Source organism: Mixophyes fleayi, chromosome 6, assembly GCF_038048845.1.
Source record: "Mixophyes fleayi isolate aMixFle1 chromosome 6, aMixFle1.hap1, whole genome shotgun sequence".
Lineage (NCBI taxonomy): Eukaryota > Metazoa > Chordata > Amphibia > Anura > Limnodynastidae > Mixophyes > Mixophyes fleayi.
In genome coordinates, this window is record NC_134407.1 from 155,155,793 (window position 1) to 155,176,499 (window position 20,707).

Below are 20,707 nucleotides of genomic sequence, written 5' to 3' on the forward strand. Positions count from 1 at the left end.
TGGGATGGAACCTGTCTATGGCTGTTCCCAACAGAAATCTATAAATGCATTATTTCTTTCTATTTGATTTTCTTCATCTATGTTTTGTTTCCTGGTACAGATGCTTGATCCACTGAGTAGTACAGAAAATTCAATATCTGGCAGCTGTCAGTCTCTAGACCAGTCAGAGGACAGGTAAATATTTAATAGCCAGTGTCTGTAGACAGTTCTGTATAGGTTTATACAAAATGTGAAAACATTGCTGCTATATTTGAAAGTTTTTTTTCTTAATATATCTTTAAAGGATACAGTGAAATATATTATTTTGATTAAATACTTCACGCTACGTTCAACCAGGGATGGAACAGCTATCTGTTTTCGTTTCCATCTCCTGCATGACTTTGTTTTCACATTTATGCAATGTTGGGATAGATCAAACTGTAGCCAAGGAAATTGTGAGAATATTTCTGTAAGTGAAGAGTATTTCAGGATATTAGTGTGATGAACTTGTGAGAGGCAATGACTTGTTCCCTTGTGGGATTGTGTAAGTAGGGGCAGGGGTTGTGTTGCGGTGTGAGATGTGGGATGGAGCCACCGATTGAGAATGGAATAAACAGTCCTCAAACAGCACAAAGCACCAAGGCTTCTGTCACACTGATGTAGGATGATTTTTGGTTCAAATGTACCTCTAGACAAAAATGCATACAACATGTTTTGTCCTGCCATGGTGCTATTGGTATGTTCTGTACTTACATCTTTTCTCTTTCTCTAGCCCTTCATTCAGGAAATCTCGGATGTCAAGAGCCCAGAGTTATCCAGATAACAGGCAGGATTTCTCAGGTACAAAGATAGGAAGTTATGTGCAGCGTTTTTCGCATCAACAAGTAATTCCCCATGCAAGTTATAATCTTTAATTAAATTTCAATGCAGATCGTGAGAATCAATTCTATGACAAAGCAGGGAAAGGTGGGACCTACCCTCGAAGATATCATGTATCTGTTCACCATAAAGACTACAATGATGGTAAGTGCTGGACCTTGCAAGATATGAGTACAGTGATTGAAGGGTATTTAAGAACTTTGTTGGGTAAATAAACTGAAATCAATCTGCACATACATTTTGTAAGTTGGTGGATAGTCTTAGAAAAGCTCATGATGGAAATGGTTAAACGTCCACCCTACAACCACTGTAGGACTACCCACTTTATTTTTTTTTCTCCTAAAATACTATTTGTTTTAGCTTCAATTATGACTTAAATAATTCCTATAAACCAGAAACGATCAAATCTGCATAACCAAATTGTGCATATTGGACATTTATTGACTATCGGTTTGGCATATTTTAAAGTGGAAATTCATTGTAGCTGACTCATCTGATCTCCAAAAAGAGTGAACTTTTGGCCACCAGGTTTATGCCAAGAGTTGACATTTTAGCAAACTCGTCTTTCAACTTGAAACTTGATGTAGGTGCTCTACATAGTGTCCCATTGTAGGACACTGTGGTGAACGTTTCAGTGCCTGATGAGATAACAGCTAGGTGGTTAGGTGGTACCAGGAACCATACAGAAATCCTCATTTGTTAAAAAAAACAAAACACCCTTATGATGTCACGCAAGATAGAAAGTATGGGAAAGAGAGAAAGTAAATGTATGGGAGACCGGAATTAGTTTGCATTGAGTGCTGAAAATGTGAGATTTCGGGCTCATTTCAAGTAATAAATCCAGCTAGAAGCTGCAATTAACAATACACCTTGGCAAATCAGTGTTGAAAATCTGTGGGTATATTTAGAGTTGGAAGGGTGTTTGTCCCATATCAGCTGTAAAATTGCTTTTGCTATATCCAAAAAAGGGTAATATATTTCCTGTATGGAAAAGAGTTGCATTTACTCCCCTTGTATTTTATATTTGGGGTGTGTGTGTGTTATTTCCCTTTCTGGTATTTTCATACTCTGGAAATTTGGAGATTGTTTTAGTAATCCGTAAATGTGTTTGTTTTTTTTGTTTTGTTTTTTCTTTTTTGGGTGGTTTTGTCAGCATGATGTTCCAAAAAAAAAAAAGCTCATTTCATTGATGTTGATATTAAAATCTTGTTCCCTATGCCTTTAGGACGCAGAACATTCCCACGGATTAGACGTCCTCAAGGGAATCTCTTCACACTTGTGCCATCTAGTCGCTCTTTAAGCACCAACGGGGAGAATCTGGGCTTAAATGTACAGTACTTAGAAACTCGCAACCGGCTCAGGAGTGCAGACAGTGAGAACACACTGAGCGTACCAGAGAGGAACGTTGCCACAAAGTGTAAGGCACTTTTAGATAGTACTGACATGAATATTACGATTCCTTTCCATACTGCAGTCTCCTATATCTTGTACATATGTCTGTAATGTATTTGCTTTGGTACACAGTTACAAAGGTGCATGCTCTGAGCCGTAAAGCAACACTTGCATACAATTGAAAACATAATGTCCATTCTATGTTATAACTTCTGGAGAAAACATGAGGTTCTTGGTGCAAATTTTGATATTGTGGTTGCGATTCCACGAAAAAAAATTCCAACGGCATATAGTCTGGTTCCTACTATTATTTGTAGTATGGAGGCACTAAGAAATAAGTCCTGTTATAGAAATGTTAACTGTAGGTTCCCATCTGTATAACGATACCTTGTGGTAGGTGGCGCATATTTTGATAAAATTGTATATGCCTGAGAAATCATGTTTATTCTAGATGTTATAAAGCTATTAGAGTTTATATTGCATTACAGTACCTACACTTTGGTTTGTATGCTATATTGTAAGTCACAGCCGTGTAGCACATATGATGGATTAGGGTGTGAGCCAAATCTCTGCACTTTTTATTGTGTGGGCAGGATAGAAATACATGATGATGATAATGATAATTAGGGCAGACCTAAACAAATTGTCCAGCTGTTTCAGAGCTAAACTACCAACAGGACCTGTCGGTCAAAGCTTGGAAGGGCATGCTGAGACTTCCAGTCAGTTCTACAAGTTTATTTGTTATGAAAATCGTGCTTACCGAACAGTTACATAGTTACATTATTTAGTTGATTTTATTTTGATTTATCTGTGGAAAGTTTCAGCTCTCCAGGCATTTACTAACTACTATTACCAATACTATTTACTTACTATACCACTATTAGTTCCTCTAATTTTCCAGTTTGGGATTTGCAAAGTGCAGGACTAACAATGTTGCTTGAAAGTAGACATAAGTCATAGAGTGGTCATTTAGACATTTGCGTAAATTTTGGGTTGCGCCCAGTATCCCTATGCCTCCAGGGCCATTGGACCTGTGACACACTGGACCACAAACACCAGACGCGACAAAGATGAGAGCAGCATATTAGTCACAGTCCTGCCTCTGATACTAGGTAGGGGCTCTCCTTTTGCTGTCATAGGGGTCCAGGTGTAGGGGAGAAATATGGAATCTGGTTGGGGTTGTTCAATGCAGCCCATGCTAGGCACTGGGCGGTTAATAGGGCGGTCCTTTGGATGACAGCCATCACTAGATAATGGGCTCTGTAGGGAGTGGAAATCCCTGTGGAACTTATTCCCTGGTGCGGCTTCACAGCTTGCCAAGCCCAACAGAAGAGAGACGGTTACCGTTTTTGGAGCATCTTGTAGCAGCAGCTCCTTCTCCCTGCTGCAGGGAATTAAGTTGTGAGGTATTGGAGTGCTGTTTATCTGTGGGGTTTTTTCCTATCCTCTGTCTTGCAGCTCCACATCCTCTCAGATTGTGCAAGTGCTTCTGGTTTCTTTTCTTCCCTCATTTCTTTTTATGTCTCTGAAATGGAGTTAGTCCAGGACTAAGCCTGGAGATGGGACAGTCTTTTTACCTGCTCCAGATATCTCTCTTAATTTCCTTTCATCCAGTCCACCCAGTCCAGGGTGGATGCCTGGTGCTTAGCAAGTGAGGCTGAGAACAAACGCCCAGTAAGTTGGACTCTGTTTTGTAGGGAGCAAAGTGAGGATGTTCCCTTCTCTACTCCTCCCATTGTGGCATTAGTCCAAGAGGAACCAGGAAGCTCTTCCACACTAATGAGAGGTTCTATTTGGTTCCAAACTGGATAAAATCATTGTCCAGGCCAAAGTAAGAAAGCGATTTGTTCGGTAAGGCAAGGGGGCACGTCTGCCCTCAAGGCTCTAGTCCTCTTCCGGGAGCGATGCAGACAGGCTTGGGCAGCTAGAAGTCCAGTGTTTAAAACCCTCCGACAAGCAGTAGGCATAATGGGCAGGCCGCCCATCCAGAAACTCCTGTGATGGGAGCCCATCTGCAATCTCTTCTTGGTCCAGAAGTTGTACCGATTCTTTTGAACTACTCTGAACCTGAAATGCCTGAACATTGTCTGGTCTGCCTCTCTGGTGCCCCGCTATTCCTCCTCCGTCCGCTGCTGTCTACGTCGGGCTGCTGTCTCCTGTGGCTCCGGTCAGGTCTCCACGCTGCTCCAGATGATGTCTCCAGCCTCCATCCCTCACCGCGTGTGTCCTGCTCCTCCTGACGCCGTCTCCTGCTGCCCCATCGATGCCGCTCTCCTCGCTGCTTCGCACCTGCTGCTGAACTGAAGTCACCACGCTTCCCTTTTGCTGCCCTCCCTCTGTGTTTCTCCCTCACCCTTCCCCTGTCTCTCATCATGCCGCCTCGCTCCTTTCCTATTCCTATCCTCTCCCCCAGACCTATCTCTCACGGTCCCATCCCCCACCCCACCCCTCGCTCCATCAACCCTGATAATCTCATCCATATCTCCCCTCGTTCCTCCCTCCCTCCCTTTTTCATGTGCCCTCTGGAACTCCAGGTCCGTCCGTAACAAATTGTCCTCCATCCATGACCTCTTCATCTCCAACTCTCTCAATCTCCTTGCCATCACTGAAACCTGGCTCACTTCTTCTGATACTGCCTCTCCTGCCGCTCTCTCCTATCAGGGCCTCTTTCACCCACTCCACCAGACCAGACGAGCGTCCAGGAGGTGGAGTGGGCCTCCTCCTATCCCCTAACTGCACTTTTCGGGTCATTCCCGCTTTACCTTCCCTCTCCTTCTCCTCCTTTGAAGTCCACTCCATTCGGCTCTTCTCCCCCATCCACCTCCGTGTCTCCGTCATCTATCGTCCCCCTGGCCCTACCTCTCTTTTCCTTGACAACTTTTCCGCCTGGCTCCCCCACTATCTTTCCTCCGACCTGCCTTCCATTATACTTGGCAACTTTAATATCCCTATTGACAACTCCTCTGACCCAGCCACCATCAAACTTCTGGCCCTTTCCTCCTCCCTGTGCCTCACTCAGTGGACCTCCTCCTCCACCCACTGTCTTGGTCTCTCCCTCGACCTTGTCTTCTCTCACCTCTGCAATCTCTCTGACTTCTCCAACTCTCCCTTCCCTCTCTCTGACCACCTACTCCTCTCCTTTACTCTGTCTTCCTCCCCCGCCCCCTCCTCGCCTTAAGCCACCCTCACCAGGCGCAACCTTGACGCCATTGACCCCATCTCCTTCTCCTCTCTTGAAACTCTCCTATCACCCCTTCCCTCTCTGGCTTGCCCTGATCAAGCGTCCTCTCTCTACAACCACTCCCTCACTACTGCCCTGGACACTGTTGCCCGGCCTCTTCTATTTGCCGGCGTCGCCTTATTCCCCAACCCTGGCACGCCAAACTTACCCGCTCCCTCCAAAAGTGCTCTCACACAGCCGAACGCCTCTGGAGGAAATCTCGTTCCCTGGCGGACTTCCTTCACTTTAAATTTATCCTCTACTCTTTCTGTTCTGCCCTGTCCCTCGCTAAACAATCCTTCTTTAAGTCCCTTATCTCTTCTCAGTCCTCCGATCCCCGCTGCCTCTTCGCCACATTTAACTCCCTCCTCTCCCCCCCCCCCCTCCCACTGTCCCGCCTTCCCTCTCTGCTTCTGACTTTGCTACCTTTTTCTCTTCCAAAATTGAAGCCATTAGAGGGAACATCTCCTCCTCCTCCTCCTCCTACCCCTCTCCCACCACCCTCATCGCTTCACCTCCCTCCATTAACCAGCTGTGGTGCTCCTTCACCCCTACATCAGGTGAAGAAGTTCGCTCCCTTATTCTTTCCTCTCCACCCTCTACCTGTCCTCTTGATCCCATCCCCTCTCACCTCCTTCGCTCTCTCCTACTGCCTGCTCTTACCTCGCACACCTCTTTAACCTGCCACTCTCCTCTGGCGTAGTGGGACCATCCTCATTCAAGCACGCTCTTATCTCCCCTATCCTCAAGAAACCTAATCTTGACCCCACCTCTCTTGCAAACTACCGCCCTATCTCTCTTCTCCCCTATGCCTCCAAACTACTTGAGCGGGTTGTCTGCAGCCGCCTTACCAGTCACCTCTCTGACAACTCCCTCCTTGACCCACTCCAATCCGGCTACCGCCCCCTCCACTCCACCGAAACTGCCCTGGCTAAAGTCACTAATGACCTCCTTTCAGCCAAATCCAAAGGTCACTTCTCCATACTCATCCTCCTCCTCGACCTCTCTGCGGGCTTCGACACCGTGGACCACCCCCTCCTGCTGCATACTCTTCTCTCTCTTGGCCTTTCTGGTTCTGTCCATGCCTGGTTCACCTCATACCTTGCTAACCGCTCCTTCTCTGTTTCCATGTCTGGTCTTCCTCCACCCCCTCCCCTCTCCCTGTAGGAGTCCCCCAGGGCTCTGTTCTCGCTCTATACTTCCTCCCTTGGTGCTCTCATCTCCTCGTTCAGTCTTCAGTATCACCTTTATGCTGATGATATTCAGCTCTACATCTCTTCTCCCGATCTTTCCTCCTCCCTCCTCTCTTGTGTGACTGACTGCCTCTCAGCTATTTCCTCCTGGATGTCCTCAGGCTTTCTTAAAATTAACATCTCAAAAACTGAACTCATTGTTTTTCCCCCGCCCAGACTCCCATCCCACAACGACCTCTCTATCGTTGTCAATAACTCCACTATCTCCTCTGTCACCCAACTCCGCTGCCTGGGTGTCACTCTTGACTCCTCTCTCTCTCTTTTGCCCCCCACATTCAATCCCTCGCCCAAGCCTATCGCTTTCAACTCCGTAGCATTGCCCGCATCCGTCCCTTTCTCTCTCAGGATGCCACCAAAACTATCATCCATGCTCTCATCATCTCCCGCCTCGATTACTGCAACCTTCTCCTTACTGGCCTCCCCCACTCCCACCTTGCCCCCCTCCGCTTTATACTTAATGCGGCTGCAAGACTCATCTTCCTCTCACGTCGCTCCTCCTCCGCTTCTCCACTCTGTCTCGCCTTACACTGGCTTCCCTTCCCCTACTAAATCCTTTTTAAACTCCTTACCACCACTTACAAGGCTCTCTCCCAGTCTACTACCCCTTATATCTCTAACCTCCTCTCCATTCACACTCCTGCCCGCTCCCTGCGCTCGGCCAATGATCGCCGCCTCTCCTCCACACTGATCACCTCTTCCCACTCTCGAATCCAAGACTTCTCCCGTGCTGCCCCCTCTTCACTGGAACGACCTCCCTCGATCCATCCGTCTCTCTCCCAATCTGTGCTCCTTCAAACGGGCACTTAAAACTCACCTGTTCCTTAAGGCCTACAAACCATTCACTTAACCTCTCATCTCTTCTGCTCATCCTCCCTTGACCCCTCTTCTCTCTCCCCTTTTGATTCACTGCTCCCTTTTGTGCCTGACTTTGTTTAACCTCCCTTAGGATGTAAGCTCGAATGAGCAGAGCCCTCTTCCCTCCAGTCTCCATACCTGTTCTTCTGCTCCGTCTCTACTGTATCTTCCCTCCCGGAGTTTCTGAAGTACTGGTACTTTGTGTTTGTTGTTCTATACTGTTCTACCCTGTATAGTCTACTGTATAGTCTACTGTTTGTACTGTGTGCGGCGCTGCGGAAACCTTGTGGCGCCCTACAAATAAACGATAATAATAATAACATGCAGATGCGGGTAGACACATTCAAGATGGAGTCCTCGAGGTCGCTCATCGACAGCATGGAAAGGGACTAGTTCATGGTGTCCATAGCCATCAAAGATGCGTAATTATATGTTTAAATCTGGGAGAGGCACTAATGCCTTCTAGGGTTTTAGTATTCGGTCCCATAATTTTCCGCTTCTGGCCCTACACTTCGCACTTTTGACAATGCCGACAGTGTTTACAAAGATTATGGCAGTGATAGTGGCCTTTCTCAGATCCAAAATGTCATCCTGTACCTGGACGACCAGCTAATTGAGATGAACTCCTTTGCTTGCTTCAGGCCCATGTTCAGAAGATTTCCCAGGTTTTAGAGACTCATGGTTGGATAATCAACTACAGGAAATCCAAAGTGACTACTTCCAACGGATGATCTTTCTGAGGCTTCTGCTTGACAGGTGTCTTACCAGAGGACAATTTCTTTTGCCTATAAGGACTAGTGAAACCTGTTAGCCCGCAGACATGTATCTATTCACCGATCTCCATCCTAAGGGTAAAGAACTGGGAAGCAGACTTCTCCAGCAGACACGCTCTTCATCCTGGGGAATGGTTTCTTCAACCAGAGGTAGTACGTCAGGTGGGGTCAACCGCATGTTGACATGTGAGTCTCTGTTGAACCACAAGGTGAAGCTTTTCTGCTTCAGAACAATGAATCTGCAGGCGTTTCTAGTAGGCCACATTTCAGTTCCTTGAAGCCTTCCATCTTGTCTACTGGTTCCCGCCAGTAGTGATGCTTTTGCTGATGCTAAAAAAGGTAGAGAGGGGGAATTCAAGTGATTCTTGTGGCACTGGACTGTCCCAGGATATATTGGACAGCTTTGAGAAGTCTCCAGTGTCCATCATTAAGATGAAAGAGAAAATGTCAGTTTTGTATTTTCGTTAAATCTTTTCTCTGAATCCAACCGGGGGTAAATTTGAAAACACCCCAGATCCAGTCACCACACTCTATACCTGTCTTCCAGTGACCCACATTGGATTCGTAAAAAAGGATTTAACGCGAGTACAGAAATCCCATTATAAGCCACATTTTTTGGCGAGTCATCTGAATAGTTGGGTGAAAAACTCTGACAGTGGGTAACTGATTGATTTCTTTGTTTTATGGAAAAAAGCAAAACAAGATTCCAAGGCTAATTTTGTAGTTAAAATGAGAAATTGTCTTTTTGAGATTGATATTGAAGTAATTATCTTTTGACACACAGCTCACAAAATTTGATTCTAATGTTTTAGTACATATACATTTATCATGGGGGGGGGGGGGGGGGTTTTCCGGTTTTAACTGAACTTTTCTCTTTTTTTTTTTTTTTTTTTTCTTCCAGCCCCGAGTGCTCCCATAAACTGGCGCAGAGGGAAACTCCTAGGTCAAGGAGCCTTTGGTCGTGTTTACCTGTGCTATGATGTGGATATAGGACGTGAACTGGCAGCTAAGCAGGTCCAGTTTGATCCAGATAGTCCAGAAACAAGCAAGGTCATTACATCCTCCTCCCTTTTAAAAGAATTTCCCCACCCTGCTTCTAAGCCAGCGGACAGGTGGTGATCTACTGTCTGTATCCCCATCTCCCTCCAAAAGTTCTCATTATTCTCCTCCTCTTTGTATATCCTAGGGACTGAATATAGATTTTCTTTAGCACCCCTGTTCTGCTAAGGTTTAACACACTTCATCTATTTTTTTCTGGCTAAATAAATTAATCACTTGGTATAATAATTTAGCAGCATTTAAGAAAAAACAAACAAAACAGATCCCTTCAATTCAGTGATTAAATTGCACCTGTCCTTTTATTCAATGTCTGGTATGTTGGTGTGAGAAGACTTATTGAACTTAGCCAAACAAACGGTTCAGAAAAGCAGTCGGTCTCTACAGTTTCATTTAAAAATATTCATTTGTATGACGAAATCAGACAAAATTGTTTGTCTCTGGCATTAAAGAGTTTACTGTTGGTGTGTGCAGACAGTAGCATGTATAGATCCGTATTACAGTACGGCATGCTTGATTATGTGTTGTTTTTTTTCTTACTAGGATGCACAAATGTATATTTTGTATCTAAAACTCTTGTGTTGCTGCCTTTTTCTGGGCTTCCCCTGCAGGAGGTTAGTGCTCTGGAGTGTGAGATCCAGCTGCTAAAGAATCTCCATCATGAGAGAATAGTACAGTACTATGGTTGCTTACGTGACAAAGGGGAGAGGACGCTGACTATTTTTATGGAGTATATGCCAGGGGTGAGTGACGCATGCAATAGGGCTATTCAGTAGGAATGAGATGTACATTGTTCTGTTGTTCAGATATCTTGGTATAGGAATATGCAGAATGGAGCAAGTTGAAGGAAACTACCCATTTATTATTATTGTACAGCATATTAACTTAACTTCTACCTCCTTTCCCCCCCCTCCCCGTGCTTTACTGTTCCTCCATGTCATTGAGGCTCCTCAGTGTGCATATGGTTGCCAATACTATGCAGCCCTTAAGCTGAGAGAGCAAATCACTGAAAGTACAATCCAGCAGCGCAAATGCGATTTCTCTATCCGCATCATATGACATTGTGTTGCCACCCCTTGGTAACATGTCTGGTTCTCAGACCCCAAGTCATAGTGGTTTCACTCATGTCTTGCCACGGATCTGTTACCTGTGAGACGATCTGGCCCTCCTTGTGCTACCTGTGATTTTCGGCCAGTCCGGGTGGAAGCCCAAGTAGCTAGAAGTCATCTTATATTGCCTGAGCCATAGTGGGACCATTCACTTACACAGTTATTGAACTGCGTTTCTTTTCTACCTATCATAATTAGAGATGAGAGATGGGCTCATGTACCTGCCTTTGGCAAGGAAGTCCTGCAGGCTCTAGTAAGTGATTAGCATTTCTCCTTCCCATGTACTAAACATTGGGAAATCACCACCGTGTTTGTATCCCCTATGATGATGCACTAGAACTTTGTTTACAGTAATAGCAGCTTCTTTCAGGCACCTAGGGAGATACAGGTCAGCCCTCCCAGGGATGCCTTTGTTGTTGCTTTTCTCCCATATATCCTGTCATATCTAGTGGTAAAGGGAAGGGTGATGGGCACTATCCCCGTTCCCATGGAATACAGATCCTTGGAAAATATATTTTTCAACGGTCAATGTAGTAATTACCTCCTACTTTTTGTTGTGTTTAAGAATTGTTATTAAAACGAGTTGAATGGAGCTCTTTAATTTAAAAAAGAAAAAAGCAAGTTTTTACATAATTCACTTAACAGTATGTCTTGTTCCTCAGGGATCAGTGAAAGATCAGCTGAAAGCTTATGGAGCTCTGACGGAAAACGTTACTCGCAGATACACCCGTCAGATACTGGAGGGAGTCTCTTACCTCCACAGCAACATGATTGTACACAGGGACATAAAGGGTATTTACCTCTTTATTTGTTTACTTTACAATCTTTAACCGCAATACTTTCTGTTATTTAAGTTTCCCCATACACAGTGCACCATTAACATGCTTTGGGCAGTGACCACATAAATGGTCAGATTTGCCATAATATACCAACCCAAACAGCATCTTTGAGATCTCTATCAAGATCAGTAGACTTATTGGCCCCTATTTGTATCTATACAGCCTGATTGGGGGTCAGAATTGCAGCATTGATAGATTTCGGTGATAATTATTTTATATCCGTAAAATATCCGCAGGCAGCTGAGCGGTACTTGATGCAGTTAACAACAGCTTCGCCATGCCAGTCTTGGAACAGACTTGGATCCAGCTAGCCGTTTGTGCATGCACAATGGAACCGAAAGTGCAGACTTAGGCTTTCAGTTTTTCTTTGTAAAAAGAAAAAAAATAGAATTAAAAATTTAAAATATCTTTAAAAAATATTCTCAATTCAAATAATAAAGCATTGGTTTTTTTTTCATCTTTCATCCTGAGATGGTGATAACACAAAAAGTATTGCGGGGCTACTATCTGCATTAGCACTGCTATCTCCTGCGGTGGACCGCAGTGGTCCATGTTAAATAGGCTATTGCCGGTGACACTTGACAAATCTTACCGCCAGTGGGGCTACCATCTGCATTAGCACTGCTATCTCCAGCGGTGGACCCATGATGTGTAGGGCAAATCCGTTTTCGCTACATATGGGGATTTGCTCCTTTTTTTTTTTTTTTTTTCTTTCTTCTGTTTTTTTTCTCTCTTCTGTTTTCTCTCGCTCTCTTTTCTCTTTGTGCTTTTTCTTGAAGTCGCCTATGATATTTATATATCTCTGTCTCCACACCACAGGAGCCAACATTCTGCGGGACTCTGCAGGGAATGTCAAGCTGGGAGACTTTGGAGCCAGTAAGAGGCTTCAGACTATCTGCATGTCAGGAACTGGAATCCGCTCTGTGACAGGGACACCATACTGGATGAGTCCAGAGGTGATCAGCGGGGAAGGTTACGGGAGGAAAGCAGATGTCTGGTAAGTAAATAACGTATTACTGAAGAAGGCTGAGTGACTGCATACTGATAAAGAATGGGGCACTATTTCTCATTTATACTTTAGAACTGGCTTGTCCTACCTGCTTCGCTACTAACAGGTTCTGTTATGTTCTGCTGTTTTTCTTGTGAGAGACTAGTTCTTTATTTGTATCCCAAATTAGAGTCTTTTTGTCTTTAACAGTTATCTTACTGTTTAATGTGCACCTGTTATACATACCACATAAAAGAACACAGCTGTCATTTAAAACATACAGTGATTTGTATAGGTGTGTTAAGAAACTACCATTGGCAGGGAAAATCTTTATTTGTACACTATTAAGGTGCCTGCTGAATCTGTCTCCTCTTACTCATTTTCAAACAGAAGCCACTGAAATTAGGTTTGAGAGAGAGAAAAAACCTAATAAAAACAAAGAAACCATAAGTGTAGTAAACAGGAAGCCTTTATTTTTCCAAATCTAAAAGCTGTTAATTCATGGTAACCAGTGCAGTTTAACTGGGAATAGTACTTAATTTTCTGTAGTGTGATGGATTATGTTGATTGTTTTACTAGTGTTTTATTGTTGTTTTTTTGCCTGCTGCCCTTGAATTTACTGCACCTCTTAATTGTCGTAATGGTATTTACAAGACACAGGGACTTAAATACCCTCGTACTAGGTGTGTAAATGTGCTGTGAACCAGAGCAACAGAAACACGATTGTTTGCTGCTGTGGATGACACCACATTGTGGGTACAGTGCTGCTTTTTACCTCTGCCCCAGGCTTCATAAGCTACCATGTGTGTTTCAAGCTTACATAGTAAACTGTCACTTGTAGCAGCTGTGGCATCATATCTGCCATTTCCACCAGGACTTATTAATGTATTTGGTCCTGTTATAAAGTTCTGTTTGTATTTGATCCAGGACACTCTTTTCTTGTCTTACTGTAACTCCTCATTCTGTGCTCTCATATTTCTACTATAGGAGCCTGGGATGTACTGTGGTGGAAATGCTGACAGAAAAACCTCCTTGGGCAGAGTATGAAGCCATGGCTGCCATTTTTAAAATTGCCACCCAGCCAACTAATCCTCAGCTTCCTCCAAATACATCAGAGCAATGCCGGGACTTTGTAAAGCGGATACTGGTGGAGGCACGGCAGAGGCCGTCTGCTGAGGAGCTCCTCCGGCATCCCTTTGCTCAACTCACATATTGAGTCTACAGAAAAGTGTTGTCCTTCCCTCGTAAATGGAAATTCTTCAGAAAGTTGAAACTTTTAATGTTGAGGGAAGATTCCAGAGCTTCTAATGAAGAGCGATGACAATCACCCCCTCCCATACCTTGCTGTGTTCAGAGCAGGTTCTAGATCCAGCAGCTGGGAGGGACCATGTCAGTATTAGAGCATCAGAACCAATGGTTTTTTTTGTAATGGTGAAGTAACTTAGATGATGCCCAGGGGAGGTTTCCTTTGCACCAATCTATAGACCTAATTTAAAAGAACAAAATGGTGCATGGTGACTTCCAGGAACGTTTAAACTGCACCAGCCTCTCTTCAGTAAGGTGTTCTTCCACAGCTGAAACAAGTGCCTTAATACCTCTTCAGCCAGGAAGCAAAATAACTGTGGCCTGATGGCCTGTTCCTTTGTCAAGGGTTACTTGTGAGGGAAGTCGAACTATTTCACTAATGGTGGGAAAGCCGTATATCACAAGAGTTCATTCCGTGGCTTTGCAGTTCTTGACCAAATCTAACATCCTTAGATTGCCTATCAGCTCGGTCTGGAAGTGGTTAACACAAAGCGTGCCTTAGTCAGGAGTCTGTGATATGTTTACAAGCCTATTCTGTATGCCAAGAGATTTTTTTTTTTTTTATACAAAACATTTGATGCTATTCTTAAATCGTTGGAGAAGAATTGTCTATATACCATGCATCCTTTCAGTACTGCTTTAATGTCAAGGTTCCAGAGGGTTTAACACAATGCACTTCATGATTAGCACAAATGTTTATTGGTGAAGAGCAGAAATCTTAAAACGTATTATGTTTTAGTATTCCACATGTACAAGTTGATGTATGGTGGCTGAGGGTGTATGTATATATGTTACACATTTCACTCTGTTTTGTGGATTTAAGCTTGCTACGTATCTATCTACACAGGGAGCAATTTGGTTGTTTTCCTCCAAATTTCCCAAACATTGCTGGTTAATTTGGCACCACAGACCTTTTTGTGATGTAGATTTTTATCAGGCATGTTGGTGCAGTTGATCAGTCAATGGCCATCTGCATTGGTTCCATTTATCGCCAGAGAACCAAAACTTGTTTGTTTGTTTTAAAGGATTACGTTTCCAGAATAGTACCCAATATAAACCATATCCTAACTTTTTTCTGTATATGTTTTTATAGCACTTACCTGTTCTAAAGCTCCTGCCATTTTCAAGGGGTTGGTCATAATAATTTTTTTATCATCTGGTGAAGGTCTTTGGTTAAGAGATGTATCATAGGAAGTGTGTCTATTTACGCTGCTTGGTTCCACCATGATGTCAGGCTTGTGACGTGTCAGAGGTGGCCAGCTATAGACAGAGCATTCACTAGAACATCCAATCCTCACCGCTCAAGATGAAATAAAACACGTAATAAAATTCTGTCCTCTCATTTTCTGACGCACGTGAATACGAATACAATTTGGGAGAATAAGTAGTATTGGTGGACTGCACTGAGGAGCCTCCTACACCACACTGTATAACAAGTGGATAAATCTCTAGTGACTTCTGTACCATTTCAATAACTGTTGGAACAACATAAAAAAGAGATGCTATTTGAGATCTGAACATTTAATAGTTTTATATGGCTTCATTTTCATCATTACATTATCCTGGAATTGAGCGCTGAGGTCTGGATATTTTAGTTATAAACGTGGTGAACTCTACAGCTGCCTGCAGGTATTTTAGCAGGTACAGTTCTGAATCTGTTGATCATTAGAGAATTTACTATGGCTAATACCCTGATCATGCCAGGAGCATGTTAGTGAAACATAAACCATAGTGTCTACAGAAAACACTTCTAGTTAGGATAGGGCTTTATATGTTCTATGGGTTCTATCTTGTAGATTAAACTATTCAACATTTGAGGAACTTTCCTTAAAAAAAAAATTAAAAAAAATGACCTGTATAGGTGAGACTCTCTCTAGTGGTGATGCCATATGTGGACCAAATAGTGAGTTTAAATTGCTTTACATTTTTTTTATTTTTTTTATTCAGAATATGGTGCCAATATGTGCAAACAGAAGACTGTATGTGTGCCGTGTACACGTGTCTGATCTTTTATAGTATTATGGTTGTATATTGATTACTTCTGTATATTTGTCACAGTTCTCCTCCTACTGTAAGAGTTTTATAGTGGATTTTTCATGAGACTTAACAAGATCTGTTGTTTAACAGATCTTCAAACTATATGTTTTATTATATTTAATATGCTGCCATGTTTTTAAATGAAAGGAATGGAAACTCAACCTTGTACTAAAGACCTTTTACAAGAAAGCTGTGTAATAAGGCTAGGTTATTGAGGGATAAAGGGGAATGTTACATGTCAATCATGGTGCAGCAAGAGCTTACTGATGGCATTTCTGCTTTTGGCGAAGTCTTGTGGGCTCCAGTATACTGTATGCATTAAAAGTCAACATCTGTTACCATTGTGCATAAGATATTAATAATTAGAAGATAGTAGAATTTGTTCAGGCCATTGTATAAGGCATAAATATGTTGGCACTAACCATTCCATACCCCCTTAGCTTGCCAGGTTACATGATTTGTGTCTGTTGGGACATTTATTGTAGAGTGTTGCAGGATTTTTTGCTTAGATTTAAAGTAGACTTCAAAACAGTATCTCTCCTATTTACTGCAGTCCAAAACCAGAAGCATTTTGATACGTACTGGCTTTAGTAAAATTCTCCTTGTGGGGCATTATATGAACCAAGGCTGTAGTAGAGATGTAGGTTTAACTTTTTCACATGGTAAATATAACATGGCTCTTAACACTTATATCCATTACCATCTGGCTGTTGTAAACTTGTTTCAGTACATCTCCCTGAATACTTCCTGTATGTTTCTTAAAAATCTTTACAAAATGAGTTCGTGCTGTGCAGAACAGGAAGTATCTAAAAGTATAATGAGGTATAGGGTTTGTTATCCAGAAACCAGTTCAGAGATCTCTGAAAAATTGAAGAAAGCAAATAATTGGTGCTGCTTTGTGAATGGGAGTCACTTTGAGAAACACTGCTAAACCGTTTAATGAGGAGGGGAAAGCATGGGGCATTTTGGGTAATTTAGTGTTTGTTAGGCAAGGTGTTCCAAATTAAGAAGAATAACCTTCTCTGGAAAGTCCCAAGCACTCTGGGTAACATAGGCCATATATTAAGGAGATCTAGGACTTTCCATTTTTACATGAAAATAGACAAAGCCTTCCATTTTAGTTTTGGAGCAGATTTTGCACTAAAGTCACAGAACAAAGTATGAACGCATGTGCAATATTGTAAAAGCTGGAAATGTGACTACTTTCATATAGAGGTGCATTTGACACCACAGTTTTTCTTCCTGCGCCAGTTTCACCTTGTATTGATACTGTGTGCTGTTAATGTTTTGATGCTCAGATTGGCTTCAAATTGGCCTAGTTTTCCCACTTCCCACTTTCCTAAATAGATATGCAAAAGTAGGTTCACCTGAAGCACTCTGTGCTTCTGTAAGCATTGCAAAGCTGTTTTTGGATACAAATTTTTGTAGCCCTGTCCCTTCATCACATGGTCATCTGTGTGTTCCCAGTTTTAAACATTAGTGACTATTTGCTCAGACTCAAACGCTCCTAAAACTCTGAAGAAATCTCCCTTCTCTTGTCCACACGCACTTCACTTTTTTCTGTAACGGGTAAAAAAGTGCTAAATAGTTTTACTTGTATTATTGGCCAGGCTGGGCATAATGTGCTACATACCAGGCTCATCCATTCATCTTCCACAGAGACCCGATTTAAATGCATAAAGGCATGTTAACCTACGTTTTGCATAGGTGTTTGTACGTTATTACACTCCAGGGGGTGTATGTATCAAATAGCGATTTTTATTTTTTTATTTTTTTTATAAAATTGCAGATATCTGGTGACTTTGCATGGTAAATTTAAAGGCAAAACTTGCCTTTAAAGCTATTGCCGCTTTAAATTTACCATGCAATGTCGCCGGACATCAGCAATTTGCAAAACTCTCTATATGATACATTTACCGCCAGGACCCTTTATATTTTGCTGCCCCACTGTCCCATTATTTACACTCAAAGCCTTTCTGTCAATCTTGCTTCCATGTGAGACTCCCAATACAACAACTTGGGGGTGTAGTCTAGCAACAATACCTGCCCCACCTCTAGTATACAGATCTGTAAGGGGTTATCCTTTCAGTGGATGCTGTGTGAGCTCATGCCAAAGACAGCCTCTGTGCTAGTAAGAGAGAGGAAGAAAGTTGTGCAGGGTAGAACTAAAAATCCTGCTTGGGAAACCAGGGTGGGAAGGGTGTACCAGTTAAGATAGGGGGACAAACAAATATTTTTTTGATGCTTGAGTGCCTTTTATTCATTACTTATCATTTGCTTCCACGTCTGAAATGTTTGGACTTTGCATGTCTTCTGTGTTTATTGTGTTTGCAAATGGGGGACATACAATTTCCCATATTTTTTATTTTATTTTGTTTGTAGGGGTTTTTATTTTTGTCTTCACACCCCTTAATATGGAGGCAGCTGGTTCATAGTGAATTGCTGCGTTCCCAGAAACACTGGTTCAGTCCATTCAACGGTGGCCTGCACTCTTCGGCCTTAGTGATGGCTTGTTCCTTGTGCATTGGTTGATTACATTCTTTATAATCTTCGTTCAGCCAGCAAAATCCACTTCACTATGTGTAGGCAACTGGTACAATTGTAAGTAGTTTGCTGTACCAAGGAAAGAGTAGGATGATAGAAATATGCATCAGCACATCCTTGCTGTACTGTTACCTACTCAGACTCCATACTAGATAGAACTAATGATTAGAGGATGGGCATACAGTTACCATGATGACTGAATACAAGGCAGCAGTGTCATAAAGAGACCAGACTTAACCTTAATGTAACTCTTATTACCACTGATAAATTGTCAGATAAAGCAGCAGCAGCGAGTATCTTTGTTACCCAGGACTGCTTATGCTGTGTATGTTTAACCACACACAATTTTTTTTTTTTTTTAATCACATTTTCTCCACCATATAACATTTTTCCTGGATTTCAGTGTTATTAGAGACCCTAATCGAATATATAGTTTTTGCATATCGTTTAAAAAGAAAAAAAACTACAGTATTAGGCTAAAAGTACACGTGGCTTTAATCTGTCTGTTCAGCTGCTTATGTTTCTTCAGGTAGACTAACGAGATGTTGGCACATTGGGTACCATTGAGCTGTAGGCTCAATGGTACCCATTGCGTTAATACAAAAGTGTGTTTTCTTTAAAATTATCACATCAGTTTTTCATTCTGCTTAGAAGCTGCTCTTTTTCTCATAGGAACAAATGATCCCATGAGCACTGGTGTCACAGGCTCCCCTCTGTCTACTGGGAAAATAGAAAGCGACAGAGGCAGATTAACACCTCCAAATCCATTAGCCCTTAGACTTTGTACACATTGCTCAGGATTGTAGTGTGGTGCTTTGAATATAGTGAGACACACTTATTTCAATTGTATCCCACAACTCTAAGTATAGAATTGCACAGACTGATGATAAATACAATTGCAAGAAACTGTATAATAGAAAGTGTTCACATATGCATAATAAAACACCTTTCAGCTGTTTTTTTATTGTGCACTAAATAAACACCAATTTTTACAGGGTACCTGATTACTATACTCAATGGAGATGACCTTTGTGAGCTGAGCCAATAGTCACAAGAACGCACTCTATCCATTCACTGGGTCCCAATGACAACACTGGTTCATTGTGAATGGTTACACTGCTTGCTTATACTTACAAAGATATCAATGGTTACTAGCGATGGGATAGACTACTCTTGCATACCTCCAGTGAATGGATAAGATACATTCTCCACTCGCACATAATGGTTTACCTCCACTGTGTAGGTGAACGACCGGTGTACTGTAAAGCTGCAACATAGTCTTTTGCTTACTCGCCTGCCATTCCCAATGATTTGACAAGTTGTGTGTGGCATTCCTATAATGGATAGGTTGACTTACATGTATGCTGCTTTCATTCTGAATGCCTGTTTATGCCTTATCTGTTCTCATTTTCTCTGCATTTAACTAGAGAACCTGAATGTTACATTTTGAAGCTAAACATATGTTTTTTTTAATGCTTGTAACTGTCTTGTAGTTATCATCTTGGACTTTTAATTGATGAGTGACAGGTGTAACTGTATTCCATAGATTGTAAGGAAGAATAGTCACACAGTAACACAATCCGCTTAAGAATGTGTGTCTCTTTGATGTGCTGGTGTCATGTGTGTTTTAGTTTTATTCTTCACTGTCCTCCTGGGTAACCTGTGCCTCGTCAGCAGTTGTAGAACTACAAGGCCCAACAGGGATAATTTTCAAAGTTCTTTTTTCTTTGCTTGAATGTCCACAATACTATCACATAGCCTGTAGGAGCAGTATGGTTATTGGACAATAATCTGTATTTGTAATAGGTGACAGTAGCCAGTCAAGGAAACTCAATAGGAAAATGCATTCATTATTGTTACTTCTATATGATATAACCCAAAATGAAATTGTCCTTGCTAGAGAGAGTACTCTGCAAGATATGTACTTTCTGTTCACAAGTGAGTATGAGCTGAAACATGCTCTGTGCTGAAAAGGAAAGCGATTGAAGCAGTGTCTGGAAATATCATACACAGAGCAGGAAAGGAAGGCAGCTGTGATCTGTGTGGGAGAAATATTACTACCTGGCAGGGGGAATCTTTTACAAGTGGGTCTAAAATGTTAAATGAATATATACATTACGTTCCTTCATGTGTGGGGGGAGAAGGGAACCTGTGCCAAAGGGAATATCCTATTTACTGTATAAATCTCAAAATAAATGGATGGATATATATCTATCTGACTTAGGGCTTGCAGTGCAGAGCCCTCACAATGTATCCAGTTTTTATTTTACAATAAAATGGTCATTTATATTATATAAACCTGTGTTTTGTGCTTGAACTGTGAGTGCAAATGTTGTATACAAAAAACATTATTGGCATTTGACAAGGGGTATGTGCCTCTCGTCGTCTCCTAATATATAGACATTGGGGAGCACACACGGCCCTCATGCTTCCTCCCAATAAAGACCATCCATCTCTCCTCAGTACAGACATACGTCC

The 20,707-nt window shown here is 42.3% G+C and overlaps 1 protein-coding gene across 1 annotated transcript in view; it reads left to right on the plus strand.

The window, feature by feature from the left end:
• The window catches only part of MAP3K3 (mitogen-activated protein kinase kinase kinase 3), a 35,663-nt gene extending 15,136 nt beyond the window's left edge, over positions 1-20,527 (plus strand). The window contains exons 8-16 of the mRNA XM_075176836.1: positions 101-174; positions 752-819; positions 910-1,002; positions 2,084-2,275; positions 9,253-9,401; positions 10,019-10,150; positions 11,179-11,308; positions 12,175-12,352; positions 13,331-20,527. Coding sequence (XP_075032937.1) covers positions 101-174; positions 752-819; positions 910-1,002; positions 2,084-2,275; positions 9,253-9,401; positions 10,019-10,150; positions 11,179-11,308; positions 12,175-12,352; positions 13,331-13,559 — 1,245 coding nt within the window. The 3' untranslated portion in view covers positions 13,560-20,527. The remainder of the gene's footprint in view (positions 1-100; positions 175-751; positions 820-909; positions 1,003-2,083; positions 2,276-9,252; positions 9,402-10,018; positions 10,151-11,178; positions 11,309-12,174; positions 12,353-13,330) is intronic.
• Positions 20,528-20,707: the final 180 nt, after the last annotated feature.